Source organism: Alligator sinensis, unplaced genomic scaffold (assembly GCF_000455745.1).
Source record: "Alligator sinensis unplaced genomic scaffold, ASM45574v1 scaffold281_1, whole genome shotgun sequence".
NCBI classification, from domain to species: Eukaryota; Metazoa; Chordata; order Crocodylia; family Alligatoridae; genus Alligator; species Alligator sinensis.
Genome location: NW_005842306.1, coordinates 1,494,761 through 1,515,233, shown reverse-complemented (window position 1 = coordinate 1,515,233; position 20,473 = coordinate 1,494,761). Strand labels below are relative to the sequence as shown.

The 20,473-nt window shown below is 42.7% G+C and overlaps 1 protein-coding gene across 6 annotated transcripts in view; it reads left to right on the top strand.

Annotated features, from left to right (window-relative positions):
* Window positions 1-20,473, top strand: part of TTC7B (tetratricopeptide repeat domain 7B) — a 274,550-nt gene that overhangs the window by 144,293 nt on the left and 109,784 nt on the right. For all 6 annotated transcript variants that reach the window (XM_025209742.1, XM_025209743.1, XM_006028358.2 and 3 more), the window contains 2 exons: window positions 2,217-2,377; window positions 17,404-17,520. In XM_025209742.1, coding sequence (XP_025065527.1) covers window positions 2,217-2,377; window positions 17,404-17,520 — 278 coding nt within the window. The remainder of the gene's footprint in view (window positions 1-2,216; window positions 2,378-17,403; window positions 17,521-20,473) is intronic.

Here is a 20,473-nt window from a genome sequence, read left to right as displayed (position 1 = left end):
TAGTTTTATAGAAATTCTGATCTGTGCAAATGGCTCTTTACCACATGTTTTTCCAACAGAACAATTCTTGCTTTTTTTTATAGCCTTCTGGAATGTGTGCACATTGATGTGATAGATTGGTCTCTGCTCTTCAAGAGGCCTGGCATTGTAGCTGCCATCACTATCTGGGGTATTGCCTTAAGACAGAGGTGTCAAATGCAGTTCAGGGGCTGGATTCAGCCTATAGAATCAGGTCATCTGGCCCCCAGCCTTGAAGTGGGACCGTCCCTCAAGAGCAGCTGATCATCTGTCAGACTCATGGCACTGTAGGCTTAGCAGCACTATGGCTCGTTCCTGCTGCTGTAGTCCTGCACCCACAATGCTGGGCTGCTTCCTGCAGGTGCTGTTGGTGCTCCAGTGCTGGGCAAAAGCAGTGGATGATTGCCAGCCAAGCTAGTGAAAGCTCCAGCAGTACCATAGGAAGAAGCCTGGTACCAAGACATATTCCCTCAGTGATGGCCAAGAGTCCAGGTCTGACCCATGGTGCTGTAACCCCAGCAGCCCTGCGGAAAGGGCTGGCATCACAGGCATTTGGTGGCTGCTGCTGTGAGAACAAGCCTTAGTACTGGGCTAGTTCCAGTGGTTCTGCTGGGGCTCCAGCAGCATGGGTTTTGACCAGATGCTTAGCTTCAGTCGTAGGAGCCATGGTGCTGGGCTGCTTCTTGCAGTGTTGCCTCTCGCTGACTTGTCTGCTATGCACCAGAAAGAGTGCAGCAGTGCTGGAGCCCCAGAAACACCACAGGAAGAAATCCAGCATCATGACTCATCCCAGCAGTGGCAGCCAAATGCCTGGGGTGCTGGGCCCTCTTCCTGTCGGGTCCTGGATGGCTGGATGGCTGGATGGGTACCATGTGTGCTGGATCTAGCATAGGGTCAGGCGGGGAGGGGTCCATAGACAGCATCCAGCCCACAGGGCTGGCCACACACCATCTATCTGTCACTTAGACTGGTCACTAGCCATTCATTCAGCTTGTGGGGCCAGGTGAGTTTGACACCCCTGCCATAGGAGATTGTATTGCACTTCATGTCATGTGTAGACTGAGGTCAGAAATAAAACACAGATGAGAGTTTTCTTATTTCTTTTAAGGCCATGGAAATTTTACGTTTGAAGGCTCTTCACTGTGTGGATATCCTCTCTCAAAAATTGGATCATATCTGCCATGTAGAAGCGTGATAGTGTTAGGTTCAGGCATGCACACTGTTTTTTCAGTGCATGAATCTGATTTTTTGTTCATGAAGAAAATTTGGTTTGGAAGTGAGGGGGTTGTGAACAGTACTACACAAATCTGTTTAAAAAAGATTTTTAAGCAGCAGCAAATATTTTAAAGCTATAAAAGTGGTTGGGGATCTGTTATGCTCTTACAAGAGAGCCTGAGTTCTGTACTGTTTTTCCCTTAAAGGAGCTAGGCCTGTATCTTGCATTACATGAATCAGGATAATTCAGAATTGCTTTGTATGCGTCATGCTAAGCCTTTTCCTGTGTCAAACTTTATTTTATTAAATTTTGAGCATGGTAGTTTTACATACTCTACACGATTACTTTTCTTTGCTAACGATCAGAAGAGACATCAGTGTGTATGTCACATTAGAATGGAATGAGAATGTTTTTCAGTACATGGTTTTGACTTTGCACCAAAAAAAACTTGAATTCAGAAACGCATTGTGTCATGATATAAAGTTAGTGGGTTTTTTCAGTGCTTTGTCACCTTTCTTTGAGGAAAAACATCTGCAGCTGAGGAGATCAGAAATTTACAGTAAAGAAAAAGCTGTTTAGAAATCAGTAGCTCTGTTTTTTTGTTTGGATAGGCTTGAATTGAGTTTAGAGTTAAAAATATCTTCAGAACCTCATTAAGAATGTATCATAAATTATGAAAGGAAGCAACAATATTTATCTCAGAATGAATTTGGTATTCTAAAGGTATGTTAAAATGTTTGACAGCAATATTCATCTCACTTTATAGGTTAGTTTATTACTTTGAAACTTCTACAGTTTGCTGTGAAATGTCAAGTCTATGAAGTTCATTTCATGTTTCTGATTTAGTGTTTTTACAGGACTCGTTAGAATGTTGCATAGCATTGAAGTGTACTACACTGCACGTACCCTGAATGTTAATATACATTCATTCAAATTGTAGCAGGCAATACTTCTCATAACAGTTCTCTGCATTTTAAATCAGATACCAGAAGCTTTGGGTTATGTTCGTCAGGCTCTTCAACTTCAAGGAGATGATGCAAACTCTCTGCATCTCCTTGCGCTCTTGCTCTCAGCTCAGAAACACTATCATGATGCTTTGAATATTATTGACATGGCCTTGAGTGAATATCCGGAAAACTTTATGTGAGTATCTGAGATGGTAATTTGCATAGACCCTCCTGCTTTTATTTATTTTCCTGTTTAGTACTCTACTGCACTTATTTTGAGGGAGGGCAGATTTGGAGACTTAACTTTTTTTGGTTTAGCTATATTTTTGCCTAGTATATTAAGGCTTTACAGCTAATTCATAGTTGTTTCTTAACATTTTGATTCTTTTTCTCCAAATATTGGGGAAAAGCCTCATGTATAGATGATTTTATATTCTGTAGTATTCCATAGACAGATTTGTTTTGAATTTTTCCCCTTGCCCAGCTCCTCAAGAAACTTAAAAATTGATCTGCTTCTGCATGGGGTCAGTTTGTATTGAGAACAATACAGAGCAAATGACCTGTGTGGTACCCTTGAGGGCCAGTCAGTGTGGGGTCATCCATTCCACTACCCTTAAGGACATCTGCTCTGGCATATTTAAGGATGCAAAGACATCTACTTAGCTGCCCCTAGTGGTATCATATAGGGTCATCTTCTCTTTTATGGTGGCTTAAATGGCTGACACCCCCAGATTTCTTCTGAATGCTGGCAGATTTGTCCCTGATTTCTGAAGAATCCTTGGAGGAGAAAAAAAACACATTGGATTTGGAGCTCTGCTGCTTTCTGAACCAAATGAATTTGAGATTCCCTTTGCTCTGCAGACAGCTATTTCCTTCTGCTCTCTCGAAATAGTTAACTCCTACCTACAGCACTCTTGGGTTGCATCTAGTCCCTCTGTGTTGGAAGAGGATGGGTGGAAGTTTTTATTCTCTTTCCTCCCTTGGACACCTGCATGGCAGCCAGTCATTGTATCATGATTTCCCAGCACGGTGTATGGCATTCTACATATAATTAGATTATTTTCTATAGGGATTTATCTGCAAAGCTGCAGTTATGGCATCATAGAGTATATCTGGCACTTATGCGAAATGGAACGTTTGGCCATAATTTTGAATTTACACAAGTGCTTTGGATGCTTGCTGGCCTGATTTCCCCCCCCTTCAGCCACTGATAACAAACACGATTTTCTCTCCCCTTCTAGATGCCTGTGAAAAGAGATCCCTTTATACTGTCCCCTTCTCTTGTTTGGGGCTGCATTTGCCAAGGTGCAAAGTGATTATGGCACTTCCTGCAGCTCGTTAATATTTTAATCCTTTTTTAAAACATTCAGTACATTCCCAAATTTGTTTTTTGTCCTGTGCACAATTGAATGCGCTACCAGTGTTTCACCCCCAAATCTACCCCCTGTTTTATAGACACCCTACTTTGTGATGTGATAAAGTAACAACCCCACTCCCTAGCCTTCTACTGAAAAACATACCCATTCAAAGTGACCTCTTCTCCTAAGAAATCAAAATCTTGCATTAGGCCAAAAAAAATCTTTCATCCTGAGGGGGGAAAAAAAGGGGGAGGTATGGGGAGAAATAATGCGTGATGCTGGACTGTTTGCATCAGATCACAGCCCCTTCATTGCATGGGCATGCATTTCTTCATTTACTTGCTTTATTATTGATTGTATAAATATGCAGTCTGACCTCGGGGGGGAGGAACCTATGGAAACATAATAAAAATCCATCAGCCTTAACAAGTATTTTGCGACTGTAGAATGCTATGCACAACAAATCTAAAAGCAATATGCTTGACATCCTAATATAACTGCAAGTTATCTTGCTGATGACATTGATGGAAAGTTGAACTCCTTTCATATCCAACAGTACTTATAACATGTTCTTTTAATTAGGATAATATTTTATGTTAAAGAACAAACTCCTTCCCCGCTGCTTTTATTCACAGGTGTCAGAATTCAAAGGAATATATGCAAAGGGACAAAGCCTTATGTTGGCACTCTAGGTTTATTTTTTACTTTTCAAACTCAAATTTCTCAAATTCAGCAAGACCTCAAATGAAGATACAATGCGTGGATTCATACAAGTACCCTTAAATATCATTTTAGTTAATACATGCAGAGGCTTAACTGTGTCTGAGCAGTACTGTGTGCCCCCCTCCTTCCCCATTCCCGCACCTTCTCAGCTCCAGCAGTGTGGGAGCAGCAGCCAGGAATTCGCTGCTGCTGGGGAAAATGTCACCTTTTTTGCCATAGGCATGTGTTGAGCAATCAGAAGAACAGTTTTTTTCCTCCAGCAAAAAGGAGGCAACATCTCCCCCTCAGCTGTTGCTCTTGCACTGCAGCTGCTGCTCCTTCTCTGCACTCTGTTGCCAGAGCTGCTTCAGGGAAGGTGCTGGGGGAGTTAGGGGATGGGAAGGTGAAGCACTCTCTTTAGACAGCCACTGGGGCCGATGAGAGAACAGAACATTGGATTCCACAAAGGCTCATTTGTTTGTTAGATTTGTCACCCTTAGCATTTGAGCTGAGGCTTTTTGAGTAGTGGTTGGTGGGTGATTTAGGCATAGTGTACATGTGGAATAGTTTGCAGGTTTGAAAACATAGTCAAAATGATTTAGGGTGACCTTCCTGTTAAACTGCAACTGCATTAAGCACATAGTGGCTGCGTTTTTCTCTCTCTTCTCTCCCTCCTTTACTCCACATGTATTTACTTTTAAAGCTGTTGTTTTGTGAACTACAGCTTAGTGAAACTTATGCTACTGATGTAAGAATTGTGGAAATGCTAAGGGGAAAGCAAATGAAAAATATTTTGTTCAGGGCCAGATAGAGCTGTTGTGCTCCTGTGTAGTTCATTTTCCAGTAGCTCTCTTTCCCCATCCTAACCATTCAGGATTTTACATGAGGAACTTTCCTCTGCTTTTGACTTAAAGTATCACAGCACTTGCCCCAGCATTATTGGCTAGATGAAGATCGCCTAGGCTTAGATGCATTAGACACTCAAATGTTGGTGATGAGCCATGGCATAATGACTAATTGGGCAAGTCTCCAAAGAAGGTTCAATAAATAAATTAAGAGGCTCTCTTTATCTGATTGCAAAGAGCAGTTTTATCCTTCAGTTTTCTCCTTTTTGTTTCTCATAAAAACAAGCCAGTATGAAATGAATAATGTAAATCTCTGTTGATTACTAGGAATTCTAGTAAATACTACAGAAAAGAAAACAAGGAAAAGAATAGATATTGATTCATATCCATTTTAACATTTTGTGAGGAACTTGTCTATTGTATGTGAAATCACAGTCCCAAAAAGAAAGAAGAGCTTAGGGTGAAAATTGTTTATGCCAAATCTCCATATTAACAATTCTCAAACTCTTCATTCTCTTCTGACTAGGTACATATTCTTTGTGGCCCAAGCTATTTATAGTATGTAATCTTTAAATACCATTTTTTATTTATTCTGTTTCATGCTCCACCATGAATAAATGAATAAATAAATAATCACTTGGTTAGGTGAAGTTATGTTTCTTAATGAAATATTTATAAAGTTGCTTTCTTCACTTTAGCTTTTTTTTTTTTTACTTATAGTGTTATGTTACAGTTTCAATAAACCACTATGTTACTGGAGATCAGCATGATTTAACAAAAAGCTACTTGATATACAATAAGCAATAAATAATAACTGCTAATATGCTTCAAATTAGTGACAACTCCAAGGGATAACAGCTGACAGGCCCTTCAAGTAGCAGAAGTAAGAAACAGGAGGACTATTTGAGGAATGCAAGTGTGTTATTTTAATGTTAAGCAGTAATCTCGGAAAGGAAAGACATGGTAACAGGTCTGAAGACAACTGAAGTTCACTGTTTAAACATTTACATATGTTGAAGTGTGGTAGAAATGTTTCCTTCTAAGAGTATGCCATAAAATCATTTAAGAAAATGGCTCAACCTAACTGACAATTATATTTAATTATTTTTTTCCTGGTCCCTGAGGACTGTTTGAGGGATGCTGTTTTTGGGAGCCAGTAGTGTAATAGAGGCTTTTTAATCACTTCCTTTAGTCATTAGTCACAGAAAGTCCATTTTTTCTCATAGCTAGTCCCTCAGCCACCAGAATGTAATAAATTGCTGGTCTCAGATGGTCACATAACAAAAAAAAAAAAAAAAATCAACACTGGCACTTATTGACAGTCTGAGGGGCCCTTGTGTCTGATTCGTGTAGAACAGGGGGTCCTTGTGAGCTGGATCCAGACCATGGCAGCAGCCAGCGGCGGACTTTAACACAGGCATCACTCGCCCCCACTGCTGAGATGCATCCAAAGGGGCTCCATATCCTGGATTTTGGCAGTGGGGCCCACCTTGTTTACCCTGCCCCCGAATTCTTGGATCCTGTGGGAGCCCTGTGGATTGGACAACTTAATTCTTTGGGCTGTATATTTGACACCCGTCATATGCAGACTGAACTTCAAGTCTTCCCTGCGGTCTCTCCGGGTACTTTTACATCTGCTTCGGGGGAGGAGGGTGGTGATGCTTTAATTAGAGCGGCTCCATGAGCCATTTTATTTAAAGTGCTGCACCGTCTTGTGCATCAGTGTCCCTGCACTTCAAAATGGTGGTAGGGGTGCTTGAACTTGGCAAATAAACTAAAGCTTGGCAAATGAGCTTCAGTTTAAGCACCCCCACCACCGTTTTGAAGTGCAGGGACACTGATGCGTGAGATGTGGGAGTCCACGTTCCAGCAGACTCAATTACTTGAGTCTGCTCTGATGAGCTGTAATTACAGTGCATCGGAGCAGCCTCCACACTCATGTACAGGCACGTATCTTAGCTTCCATTTTTCTTCTTTGAATACAGAGAATTCTAGCTTGGTCAGGGGAAGGAAGCGAGGCAGAAACTGATGGCTTTGGGTAGGAAATCCCAGTGTACCAGGCACACCACTGTTTAGAAAGCTGTGTAGGTGCACCTTTTCTGTTTGACAGTGGGATTTAACCTAATCTAGTTGGCTCACTTTGTACATCTTGGCAGAATGTAAATATTGATGATTCTCCTTTAGATCACCTTTTTACCAATTGGTTTGTCTTCCCTTCCTCTATTCCGCACTGCTACAGCAGAGAATGCAGCAGCATGGTGGGGAGGCAAGGCGTGGGAGTCAGGCCAATATGGTATATATAAATTGAACTGCTTCTCTTGTTCATAAGCAGAAATATTGATACTTCATTATGAGAAATGCATAGTAGAAATAGTGATTGAGGCATAAATGCTCCAGAGGAAATTGGCCAGCATGAGTTCTCTGAACCTTTTTCAGGAAACTGTTTTGTGACTCTGGCAGATCAGATTCCTTGTCCAGAGTTTACTTGGTTCTGTCCCTTTTTCTTGGCTGCTGCTCTCATGTGACAAAAGAAGACCTGGTGAACTGGTTGTCTGCTCAAAACTGGAAGAGACTTTCCTAGTAATCAGGATGGGCATAATAGAAGTTTGTTTACTCTTTTTCATTATATTGTTTTTATAAGCAATGCAAACAGCAGAGTTAGTGTGTTGGGACAGGAGTGGAAAAAGCTAAGGTATTTTGCTTTAGGGTTTTTGTAGGGTTGGGGGTTGGTTCAGATTATCAGGCTTTTGGAAGAAATTAGACTGTTAAGCCACCCTGGGTCTTTGTTGGGGAGAGGTGTATAAACTGAATGAATAAATAAATAAGTAAATGTCAGTAGCTGAAAAGTTGTATGAACAGGGTTTACTGATACCTGTATTCAGTAACCTGTTCTTGTTAATTATGTTTTGTTTGTACGTAATGTTAGGATGAGGAAGAATCCTTCCAGATTTGTTGATACTTTCAGCAAAAATGAGAACCTTATGTGACTGAGGAGAGAGAGGTTGCTGTCTGTCATATGGCAAGCATAGCTTATTGATAGGTAGAGGTGCCTATTGATTCAATTTTCTTCTAAAAAAACTTCAAAATAAATCATCATGAAATTACTCTTCTAATTCTGTTATACCTTCTGTTAGGCAACAGTGTTATACAAAATACGTCTTAAAATACACAAACTTTTAAAATTGTCCCAAAGTCCACTTAGATCTCTCTGAGAAATTCTTCTTACCACTGAAAAGTCACAATGGACCTGGTTGGTTAGGTCTGGCATCACTTTGTATGCAATCAACTTGGTACATGCAGCATATATCTAGAAGTCTGGCTTTATATGTATTTGAGTTACTATGTTGGGTATATTGATAAATACTTGATAGAATTGATGCAGTCCAAATTTCTTTTAAAATAAGGTGGCTTGTACATGAAGTAAAATTCATTCTACCTTAGCGTGTTTTCATGTTGGCATTCTTCCTGTAGGCTTAAATTTCTGAAATAATGCCATCTTTCACTTTTGATGAACACCAAACCTCCTGATATGCAGAAATTGAATCGGAGTGTACTTTAATTTGAACCTGAAGTAACTCTGCATCAAACATTAAAGGGTTATTTGTCAAACTTGGGTTGTTTCGATAAATTCATAGAATTTAGGGACACAAGCATATGTTAAAACCATCTACTCTGACCTGCTGTCTATAACAGGGCATTAAATTTACACATTTATCCCTGCACTAAAGCCAGTAGCTTGTGCTTGACTAAACTATATATTCGAGGTGCACTGATACATCGGTCCAATATTAGATTGGCACTGATATAAAGAAAACTGATTGTATTGGAAATTGTCCTGATGTGGTTGATAATTTAGCTGATAAATGCCCATGCATGCACACAGCCACACTGCAGCACACTGGGAGTAAGGAGCAGAGCCTGACAGCTTGGAGAGTTGTGTGTAGCTGATAAGTCGGTTGTGGTGGAAGGGGAGGGGGGGAGGGAAGGGGCATGGGGAGGCAGATCAACGCCACCTGAAGTGAGGGAGGGAGTCGGGCAGGGGCTGGTGTAGGGGCTGCCCAGTCGAGGTGGGGTGGGGTGCACCAGGCTCTTCCTGGCACGTGGTGGGGCAGGTTTGGGCCGGAGCTGCATTCAGGGCGTGCAGCAGTGGTGGCGCTGGCTGGGAGGGCTATGGGGAAACTATGGTGAAATTTTGGGTGGCTGCAATCTCTTCTGTAGTTCTCCTCCCAGTGCCACTGCCAACCGTCCCAAGCCAGCCCCATACTGGGAAGAGCCTGGTGCTGCCCCAGCCCACAGACCTTGGCTGGGCAGTGCCTGCCCCAGCCCCCCTACCCAGCCACAGCCCCACTCCCTCACTGCAGGGCCTTGATCTGCACCCCCATGCCCCTTCTCTCCCCCGCTCCCCTTCCACCACAACAGACTTACCAGCTGCATGCAGCTGTATCAGAAATTGGATCGTATCGGCCAATATGCCTCGCCTATATACTATGTCAGGTGAAGAGATTTGCTTAGACCTTCATTTGGTGAATAGCTCTGGGGTAGTGAGCATACCTGGGAATACAAAACTGAGCCATCTTCCTTTGGTTGGCCAATGATAGATGGGAGGGAGGGGAAGTTAATTGTCCTTTTGTTTTGGAACCTGCCCCACCCTCCATCTAATTTTCAAACCCTTGCCTAGATTTTGGGGGCAGGGGGAGGGGTTCTCTAGCTTTTCCATAGCTGCCTATTTTAGCTAAAATGGTTTAGTCAGGGATGTTCTGCCTTGGGGCACTAGAGCATGCCTCCCTGCTCAGCTGGAGCAGATAGCTTGGGCCAAAGCTAGCCCACCCCACCCTGCAAGTGGGGTTTGTGGGGGAGGTACAAAGCATCCTGGGGTGCTGGGGACTGTGAATTAACTTGAATCTGGAGGGGATCTGGATTAGAAGTTCAATACATCCATTTAACCTAAATCGGTTAAGTCTGATGCTACATACATCCAGGTTTATCTTTAAACCAGTTTCAGCTATTTTGAAAGCGGTTTATGTGCACTGAACTTCTGTTGTGTTAGAGATTTGAACCAGTTTCTAAGCACACTGATTTATGTCCAACTTCTGTCCCTAGCCTTTGTGCTTATAAGCAAAAAGGGAGCTTTAGTGGACAGTAGTGTCCTTCCTTAATCTTCTTTTCCGGTTAGGGAGGAAGTGACTGAGGATTCAGAGAAAGGTGACCCCTTAATGTAGACTGTAGGGACCCAGAGAAATTGGTTGCATATTGGAAGGCCTATAACCCCCATATTAAAAGTTTTCCATTCATAGTATGTAAATAAGGAAAGCAGGAAGTATAATCCTTCCCCATTATTTAACCAGCTGCTTAAATAGAATTTTGTCTTGCTTCATTCTTCTGTGTCCTGATTAATGTGTTTTTCTTTAATGTCTTCACAATGAATCTTCCATCCTTCACATGACTTTCTTTATGTTTTGCCCACACCTTTTCAGTAGCCCAGAACTTTTCAGTAGATTTAAAAAATGTGAAAAGCTGTTATTTAATGTTCTTAATTGCATCTTCTTTCAGCTAGATTTGTGGTGGTGCAAAAGACTTTCTTTGGGCTGTTTTTCTGTCTTCACTTAAACAATACAAACTCTCATAGGAAGTGCTACAGATAAAAAGAAACAATACATTTAGGGAAAAAAAACCAGGAATAAAACAAAAATGTAGACGAAACTTAATCCAAGCAAGCGTACTGAAAATGTTAGTCTTTCATCAGCATGCTAAATTATATCCGATTATGATAGCGAGGGTTTTGATTCACAACAGAATTTGACAGTGAGACCATAGAGATACCTATGGCAGTATTTATGTAATTATTTAGCCTGCGTACTTGGATCTGAATAGCAGCCTGAACTTCTGCAGCTCATGCTGCCTCTGGATCACAAAGCATGTTCTGAATATAATGTCCTAAAATTCCTGTAAAATATAAGAGCTAATTGCATTCTATAGAAAGTTCATAAGGCTTCTACTATAACTGCTTGATTTGCTGTAGTCACCACGTTATCAGTGAAATGCCCCATAAACAAATCTTCTTATCAAGCAAGATCAAAGATCTTTATCATCCCTTCCCTGTCCCAAAAAACTATAACCATGATCAAATAAAATTTCATAGGACGTGGAGACTATTTGTGCTTTCACTTCATGCAGTGCTATTTCTTTGGCAAGACCTGGCATTGCTACTTGGATCCAGAGGCACAGTTCTATATCTGAATTTTGGGGGGATTGCTTGAAAGAGTCCCCCAAGTTTGCTGGAAATATCAAGTCATGTCTTCTCATCAGGGCTAGGCATTCTGGCATTCATCTTCTTTGTGTTTTGGTGTTTGTTTGTTTGTTTTTTGGGGTTTCTATTGTGGTGCTGTGGTGATGCTTAACCATGATGCATGGAGGGAAGTCATATGCCACTGTAGCAACTTTGGGCACATCTACACCATGCATTTACTCCAGCCTAGATTTACTGTGCACTAAGCTACCCTACAGTCGTGGAGCCAGTACTGGGAGATTAAGGGTCTCCCATCACTGGCCCCTGCTGTCTGATTGCAATGGCGGAGTGGGGGCTGGGACATAAGGATCTCCCTGCCCCTGTTCCCCTGTCACAATCTCAGAGCAGGGGCTTGGAGCTTCCATACTCCCCACCCTGGCTCCTGAGCCCACCCCAGCAGCAGGCAGCTCCTGGGGGTAGGAAGCCATCCCCCACCCCCGGTAGACGGCTAACCAGAAACAGATTTTGCTCCCAATCGGGTGTCTACACGAGCACAAGAGCACCATTAATGCTAAATAAACTTGCTACTTACATTTGCAGGAAGCAAATATACTTGGTATTATGGAGGTTTATTATAAAGTAAGCATGTGCACATAAACTATGCTAATGCAAAGTTAAGTGTTTCGTGTACATGCGCCCCATGTCCATGAATTTACTTTAAGGTCAAGCTTTTGCAAGTATTTGATCACTCCCCATTACTTTCTTTTCTGTTTTTCCAATTTTTAGTGAATGACTCGCTTCAGCATAGCCTGGTACAGATCAGAAGAAAATGTCCAATGATGAGCATGTAAAAAATTAGTTCTTTGACCTATGACATTCTTTAGGCCTTGGTGTACTTCTAAATAAGGTAGTTAGGTACTTAATGAATACCCCTCAGATGAAGAAGTAGAGAGGATATAACGTGGTTGTCTGTGATAGTAGGGAAGTGGCCTTGATGATTCATGAGGCTGCTTTCAGTTTAGGCATCTCAGATGGGACCTGCAGTTGCCTCTATCACTGAGGAGGATCTGGTTTCAGTGTACCGTTGGAAAAGCATTGCTCAAAGGATATCTTAGAATCATAGAAAATTAGAGTTGGAAAAGACCTCAGGAGGTCATCTAGTCCAACCTCGTGCTCAAAGCAGGACCATCCCCAACTAGATCATTCCAGCCAAGGCTTTGTCAAGCCAGGCCTTAAAAACCTCCAAGGATGGAGATTCCACCACCTGCATAGGTAATCTGTTTCAGTGCTTCACCGCCCTCCTAGTGAGAGAGTTTCCTAATATCTAACTTAAACCTCTCTAAACAAGGATCATTGGTCCTTGTTCTGTTATCTGTCACCACTGAGAACAGTCCAGCTCCATCCTCTTTGGAACCACCCTTCAGGTAGCTAAAGGCTGCTATTAAATGCTGCCTCAGTTTTATCTTCTCTAGACTAAATAAGCCCAGTTCCCTCAGCCTCTTCTCAGAAGTCACGTGCCCCAGCTGCCGAACCATTTCCATTGCTTTCCACTGGACTCTCTTCAACTTGTCCACATCCCTTCTATAGTGGGAGACCCAAAACTGGACAGAGTACTCCAGATGTGGCCTCACCAGTGCAGAGTAGAACAGAATGATTACTCCCCTTGATCTGCTGGCAACACTATGAATGCAGCCCAGTATGCTGTTAGCCTTCTTGGCAACAAGGACAAACTACTGACCCATATCCAATTTGTAGTCTACTGTAACCCCCAGGTCCTTTTCTGCAGAGTTGCTGCTTAGCCAGTCGGTCCCCAGGCTGTAGCGGTGCCTGGGATTGTTTCATCCTAAGTGCAGGACTTAGCATTTGTCCTTGTTGAACCACATGAGATTCCTTTTGGCCCAGTCCACAAATTTGTCTAGGTCACTCTGAATCATAGCCCTACTCTCCAGTGTATCTACTACACTACCCAGCTTGGTGTCATCTACAGCCTTGCTGAGGGTGCAATCCAGCCCATTTCCAGATCATTAATGAAGATATTGAACAAAACTGGCCCCAGGACCAACCCCTTGGGAACTCTACTTCGTACTGGCTGCTAGCTAGACATTGAGCCCTTGATTACTACCCATTGAGCCTGACAATCCAGCCAGCTTTCTGTGTACCTTAAAATCCATTCATCCAACCCATACTACCTCAGCTTGCTTGCAGGAATGGTGTAGGATGGTATCAAAAGCCTTACTAAAGTCAAGGTATATTACGTTTACTGCTTTCCCGGCATTCACGGAGCCAGTTATCTCATCATGGAAGGCAATCCAGTTGGTCAGGCATGACTTGCCCTTGGTGAATCCATGCTGACTGTTCCTGATTACTTTCTTCTCCAAGTGCTTTGAAATGGATTCTTTGAGGACCTGCTTCATGATTTTTCTGGGGATTGAGGTAAAGCTGACCAGTCTGTAGTTCCCTGTATCCTCCTTCTTCTCTTTCTTAAAAATGGGCACAATATTTGCCCTTTTCCAGTTATCCGGGACCTCCACCATTTGCCATGATTTTTCAAAGATAATGGCTAGCAGCTCTGCAGTCACATCAGTCAGTTTCCTCAGCACCCTCAGATGCATTGCATCCGGCATTGCATCTTGGGACAGTGTGTAAAGGAGCAGTTAAAGTAGTCCTACCTTTTACCTTCTAAATGTTTTTTTCACATTTTCCTGGGTGCTTCTATTCTTCCTTCTCTCTCCATTTCTTTTAACTATCTCTTTCCACTAACAGAAAAGACCAGTGCTTTTTTCACCTAGAATGTTATGCCACTCTGTGGTGCCATAAGATACTTTTATAAAATACATATGCCACCTCATTTACCTATACCTTGCTTAGATCTACAGGTCCCTCTTCCCTGAAACTCAATCAATAATTCATCCAGTGAGGACTGTAGCTGGTTTCCTCAATCTGGGTCTCAGTAAACATTTCTAAAGCTTTAGTTATTCTGTCCTCTTGAGCCATTCAACCTTGGGGGAAAGAACTTTTGATGGTTTGCAGCTGGTGTTTGCAACTTTGAAGCCTGTATTCAGGGTAAAAAAAATTGCAAATCCATCTCCCCTCCTTGACTGCCACGCATTAATTTGTAACTTGGGGCAACTAAGTTAGTAATTGAATTAAGGGACTTTGGTCCTTCCATTTTAATGTTATGATAGTCGCTTTATTTGTATTCTTTCCTGCTTCCTATCATTATATGTAGCAGTGTAACTGATTAAATCTGAGATTTAATTTCTAATTTATGGTATTTACCTGAATCTAAGACAAGTTGAACTTGGTAGACCCCCACACTCCCATAATTAGATGGTATACATGGGAAATTATAAATTTGTTATCATTTTCTAAGTGTAGAATCTAACCATTTGGGGTTAGGTTTGTACCTCCCCCTTGCTGCCCCATGCCTGCAGCCTGCTGTCCCCTCCCCCTAATTGCGCCAGAGTATAGCCAGTGCTGCAGTGGGTAAGTGGATGGGGGGAAAAGGCAAATGCTGGAGGTGCAGGTGACTGTTGTGGCTCTGACTGATCCCAGGTCAGGGGCGGGGTTAGAATGGCAGGAACTGCTTGTGCCCTTCCCTTTTACCCTTTACTTGTACTCTAATATGAGACAGAGGCTTCTTTTCCTTGCATTAAATGGGAGATGAAAACCTTGTCTTGCATTAGAGTAAATATGGTTATACTTACACAACCTCTTTCCAGGTGTTTGGAACTTCTGGCAATGTTTACACCAGCAGTGGCAAACCTGTGGCACAGGCAGCTGCTGTGGGTGACATATGGCACATCAGGAAGGGGTCAACAGCATGTAGGGCAGGAAGTAGGCCAAGAGATGGGACAGAGGAAGAGCATCAGTGGCACTCAGGGAGAGTGCAAGGTGAACTTGTGGCATACCTGAGATAAAGGTTGGACCCCATTGATCAACACCATTAAACTAAGATCTTATCTTTTAAACTAATAATTTTCAACCAGGGTTTTGTGAGATCTTTTTAGGGATGGCATACAGTATTATCACTGCTTAGGTGTGCCAACACCCAAACATGATTCACACAATAGACTCCAGATTTCAAATAGGAATCCATAGTGTCACAAGCATTCTACTCTGTTGTGGTTTGTTTGCCACAGAAAAATTGCTCTATTAGTTTTTCTCTAGTCAAAAAAAGATTGAAAACTAAGAGATGGCATTTTCTGAGGGGTGTCTCGAGCCTAAAAAGGTTGAAAATAACTGACTGTTTTAAATTATCCAGGAAGTTTATCCCATTTACTTTCTCTGCAGAAGAATTTACTAATGGGTCTGTCTGAAGAATGGAGAAGCCAAGACATAAGTACTTGATATGTTTTGCAGTTATTAGTTCAGCTTTGAAATAGGATTCATTTGTAATGGCTCATTATAGATACTACTGTATATAGGTAATGATCCGTGATGATTCATGCACTGTTCTCAAGTTGTTAAAGGTGCCATTTTGAATTCGCTTACAGTTTTAAATTGAAATACAAACTCAAATTCAGTGTCTCCGTTCTTGGCAACATAATGTGAATTGGAGCAAGGTTTTCCTTGTTACTCTTAATATTCCCTCCCCCTTCACCCCAAGGCTAGCATCTTTACTCTGATGGTGTCCTTTCTAACATGGCCATTTGATTTTTTCCCTAGTAGTTAAAGAATTTTTTTTTTTTTTTTTATGTACTGTTCATTGTTACAACTAGGTATTGCATATAGACTTGTGTAATTGTTCTTCTTACCAGAATGAGTTACAGCTCAGCTTTTAGAATTGTCACTTATTGGTGCTCATGATGCGTGGCGTGGAAGAGTAAATAAAAGTAATAGGTACACTGTCCGTGCGAAAGTACTTTCATGTCTTTTCAAAAACAAGTAGCCCTTTTCACTTTCCCTTTTGGTTTTATTCAACATCATTGTATATTGTTAACTTCTAAATAATATCCTGTTTTCAAAACTTCTGTAGATCAAGGGTTGGCAATGTTCTTTACTGACAGCAGGTCAGATTAATGTAGTTTGTCCCTAAGGCTGCTGCTTCCTTTGCCAGTGGGTCTCCCCTCTGCAGAATGTTGCCGTGGGCCACATGGTATTTTGGTGGGCCAGATCAAATCTCTCTGAGCTGTAGGTTGCTGACCCCAGCTGTAGATGAATGTGCCTGCTTTGTTGCTTATAGCCAACAAAAGAGGTTATGGCTGCCATCAAAATATTATATTAATACATAGTGTTATTAAGATGAGAATACTACTAGTTTCTGACTCATTTAACCATCATAGTTACTACCCTATGAAGAATAACTATCAAATTTTACCACTGAAGGTACTGGTTTCCCAAGATTGATCTGATGATGGAGCATATTACAAGAAAATATATTCTGCTGTCAAGTATTTCAACCTTGAGTTGTAGATCACAAAAAATGACCCAGACTTTTTATCAAGAATAAGAAACAGTTCCTGAAGACAAGTTTATAGTAGTGTATCATTTTGTCCCACACAGCTCCCACATGTTGACATCTATGTCTTTAGAATGTAACCTTAGAATGTAAACGGTGTTCTTTGGGATCAAAATAATGGCTTTGTTACTGTAGGGAGACTTTTAATTTTATGAATGTATTAAGAACCTGTGAGAACAAGTGTATATACAGTTTGACTGAAGAAGGTCTTCTGTGTCAGAACAAGATCTCCATTAATCCAAACTTTGGTGAAGATCATCTAATTTACTACGTGCATCTTCTCTACCAGAAAATGAGAAGCACAACAGCAAATTTGTATCATACCATCAATTACTCTACCAGCAGAGCTCATATTAAAACGATCTCTTTGTGCATGAGGTGTTTGTGACCATGTAAGGTGGTATGTGGACAAAAATAGTCAAATCCTACCGTTCCAGTGTTTGGCAATATAAAGTTAACAATTCAGTTTCTCCTCCAATGTTTTTCTATATGTATAGGCATTGGAAGTTCTCGCTGTTTGTTTTCAAATCAGTGTTAGTTCTCTCAAATTAAGTATAATGGTTTTTGCTTGATTTTTTTTTTTGTGTGATTTTTTTTTTTTTTTTTTTCTAATATCCTCCTTTCTATTAGATTATTGTTTACAAAAGTCAAACTGGAATCCCTGTGTAGAGGCCCAGATGAAGCACTTCTTACCTGTAAACACATGCTACAGATTTGGAAATCCTGTTACAATCTCACTAACCCCAGGTAAGATGCTAAAGAATCCCTGAATGTAGTCCCCCATGCATTGAATTTCTTCAGAATTCTGGATTAGGAATTGTATATCTTTTTATGTTGCATTTATTGCTTGGAATTTAATGTATTCCTGGTCAGTACTTAAAAAAATATTTTAATATAAGGCTCTACAACTCTTGTGGCAGAAGTGACTAATTAGTAATTAAAAAAAATTAAACTACGAAGAGGTAGAATGTGTTTACATGTGCTTTTCTATTTTTATAAAACAAATTAGAAGCGGGATTAATTTGGCTGTGTCCACATGTGTAGTTGGTGTGAAGCAATAAATGCTGGGGCAGTCTGAGTGAGAGTAAACTACTCCTGGGCCTGGGGCAGCAGGAATTTGAGCTGGTGCAGATTAGCAGTTTGAGCTGAGGTGAAGTAGGCCCAGGCTGGCAAGGGGCGTGGCGGGAGGGGTGCAGCGGGGGGAGTCCGGATATCAGCCCCAGGCTTAGGATGGTGAGATTGGGTGGCAGAGAGGCTAGCTGGAGCATGAGCGTGCTGAAAGTGTGGAGCTGTGGGGCTAGGCAACAGGCAGAAGTCTATCCCCCAGCTAGTGCACAACATACACCCGTGGTCATCACCTACACATGTGTTTAATCGTGGTAAATTACGCCAGCATAGGAGAGTACTTTCAGGGACAGTACTATCTTATAGGGCTGTGTGAAATTTCACCGGCTGTTTCATTTTGACTCTGTTTTGAATTGCTTTGAGCTCAGAACAGTGAAATTGAAATGAAACAGAGGACTTCGAAACAGCCTTGAAACGAAACGAGGCCAGTCGAAACATTTTGAAACATTTCAAATTTTGAAGCAGCAGCCAGGTAGTGTGAGGCAGGGGAAAGCCAGGGCTACACTCCGCAGCCCCATGTGGTTCAGCCCAGCAGAGAGCGCAGCCCTGGCTCTCCCTGCCTCCCGCCGCCAGGCTGTGCTCTGATGGGCTCTGCCAGCCCCATGGAGCTCAGCCTGGTAGTGGGAGGTGGGCAGAGCTGGGGCTGCGCTCCACCTCCTGCCACCGGGCTGAGTTGAAAGGGGCTGCAGGCTGCTGAGACCCGAGCCCAGTGCAGGGGGCAGAGTGCAGCCCCGGGGCTGTGCCACACTCCCTCCCCTCCTCCCCCCGCACTGGGCCTCATCCAGCTGACTCGGATATGGGGCTGGGGCAGATCAGGAGGTGTGGGAACCTGTTGCCCTGATCCCGGGGCAGGGGAGGGTCTCCACACCTGCTGATCTGCCCTGGGCCCTGCACCCTCCTCCAGCCAGTTCCAGTATGGGGCCAGGGCAGATCAGGTAATGTGGGGACCCGCCGCCCTGATCCTGGAGCTAGGGAGGGCCCCCACACCAGCTGATCTGCCCCGGCTCTGTACTGGAGCCAGCTGAAGGAGGGTGAGAGGCCCAGGACAGATCAGCTGGTGTGGGGACCCGCCACCCTGATCCCGGGGCAGGGAAGGGTCCCCACACCAGCTGATCTGCCTCAGCTCCGTGCCGCTGGCCCCAGGAGGCAGCACCTGTCTCCTGTCAGCAGGCAGTCAGATCGGGGGCCTGCCAGCACCCTTGAGAGAGCTGCGCGGGCTGTGCTGGAGTCCTCCCCGGGGTTCAGTCTACCAGTCGGCCTGCCGGGTGACAGGAGATGAGTGCTGCCACCTGGGACCAGTGGCAGCACTGATCTTTCTGGCACCGATCTCAGGCGGCAGCACCTGGCTTCACTTGTCTGGCAGGCAGATCAGGGGCTCGCACCTCCAGGAGGACTCCAGCACAGTCCTGGCAGCCCTCCCAGGGGTGCTGGCAAGCCCCTGATCTGCCTGCCTGCAGATTATTATGTTTCCCCATAATAATACACCTTGCTGGCAGTTCTGTCTTGCTTTTTATACTGTTTTAATTGTATAGCTTCAAAGCATTTTTCCTTGCTGGTTGGTTGATTAAAGTCTGAACAAAACAGGGAAGAAAAGGGGAACCATCACATTACAATTGTTAAATTGCCCCCTTCCTGTTTTTGGATTTGTCCAGGTGTGAAGACTTGTATTTCTTGCAGCTACTGACTAGCTTGGTAATTAAATGTGATGGGTCTTGAGTGGCTAAACAGGATACCTAAAGGCACTGGTTACTGGACCTGTCTTTGGGTATTTGTTTAACAATGGGGCAAATTTGCAATTGCCTGTACAAGGTGCTGGTCTTTTTATAAAACTCCAGTCATTGAATGATTGAGACATTGGTAACACCATAGACATTGGATGCCTGTTTTGAGAAATTTGAGGATGTGTTTCATGTGCAGGACATCTTCCCTGTATTTAGTGCACCTTTTACAAATTTTGCTTGAAATGTATATTTAGTCTTTTGTCTTCTCAAGTTCCTAGCTCAGATGAAATTTATATGTAGTTTCCTTGCCTACTAGCTTAGCCTTTCTCTCTTGCTTTCTTCGTTTGGATAGATGCATGTGATAAGTGTCAAGTCTCTGCCAACAATTTTCCTTTTAAAGGAACTGTCGCTCTTATTTTATGGAATGGGTCTGGTATTGGGTGCTGCAAGCTCCACTTTCTCTATGCCTTAATGGGTTGCAGCTATAGTGGAGAGTTGTTGTTTTATTTATTTTTATTTTTTTGTAGCAGACTTGTCACCACAATCCGGTCTTGCCTTAACCACTGTCTTGCATTTTTGTGCAAGAGACGCTGTCCAAGCTTTCACAGCCATCAAAATTTTTTTTTTTCTGAATTCCTGGGCTGAGCAGAATGGTTGCAATTTATTATGAGCATTATTTCAGCATGAAGCTTATGTATGCAGCATTATAAGAATTCTCATACCTTCCAATATCTACCATTAAATTTGTATGCAGCACAGAGCCGTAATCCTGCTTTGTCATTGCTTTCCTGATGTGCTCAGCGTTACTCTGCCTAAAAATACTTGAGTTAAGTGACACCTCCTCCAGATACCAG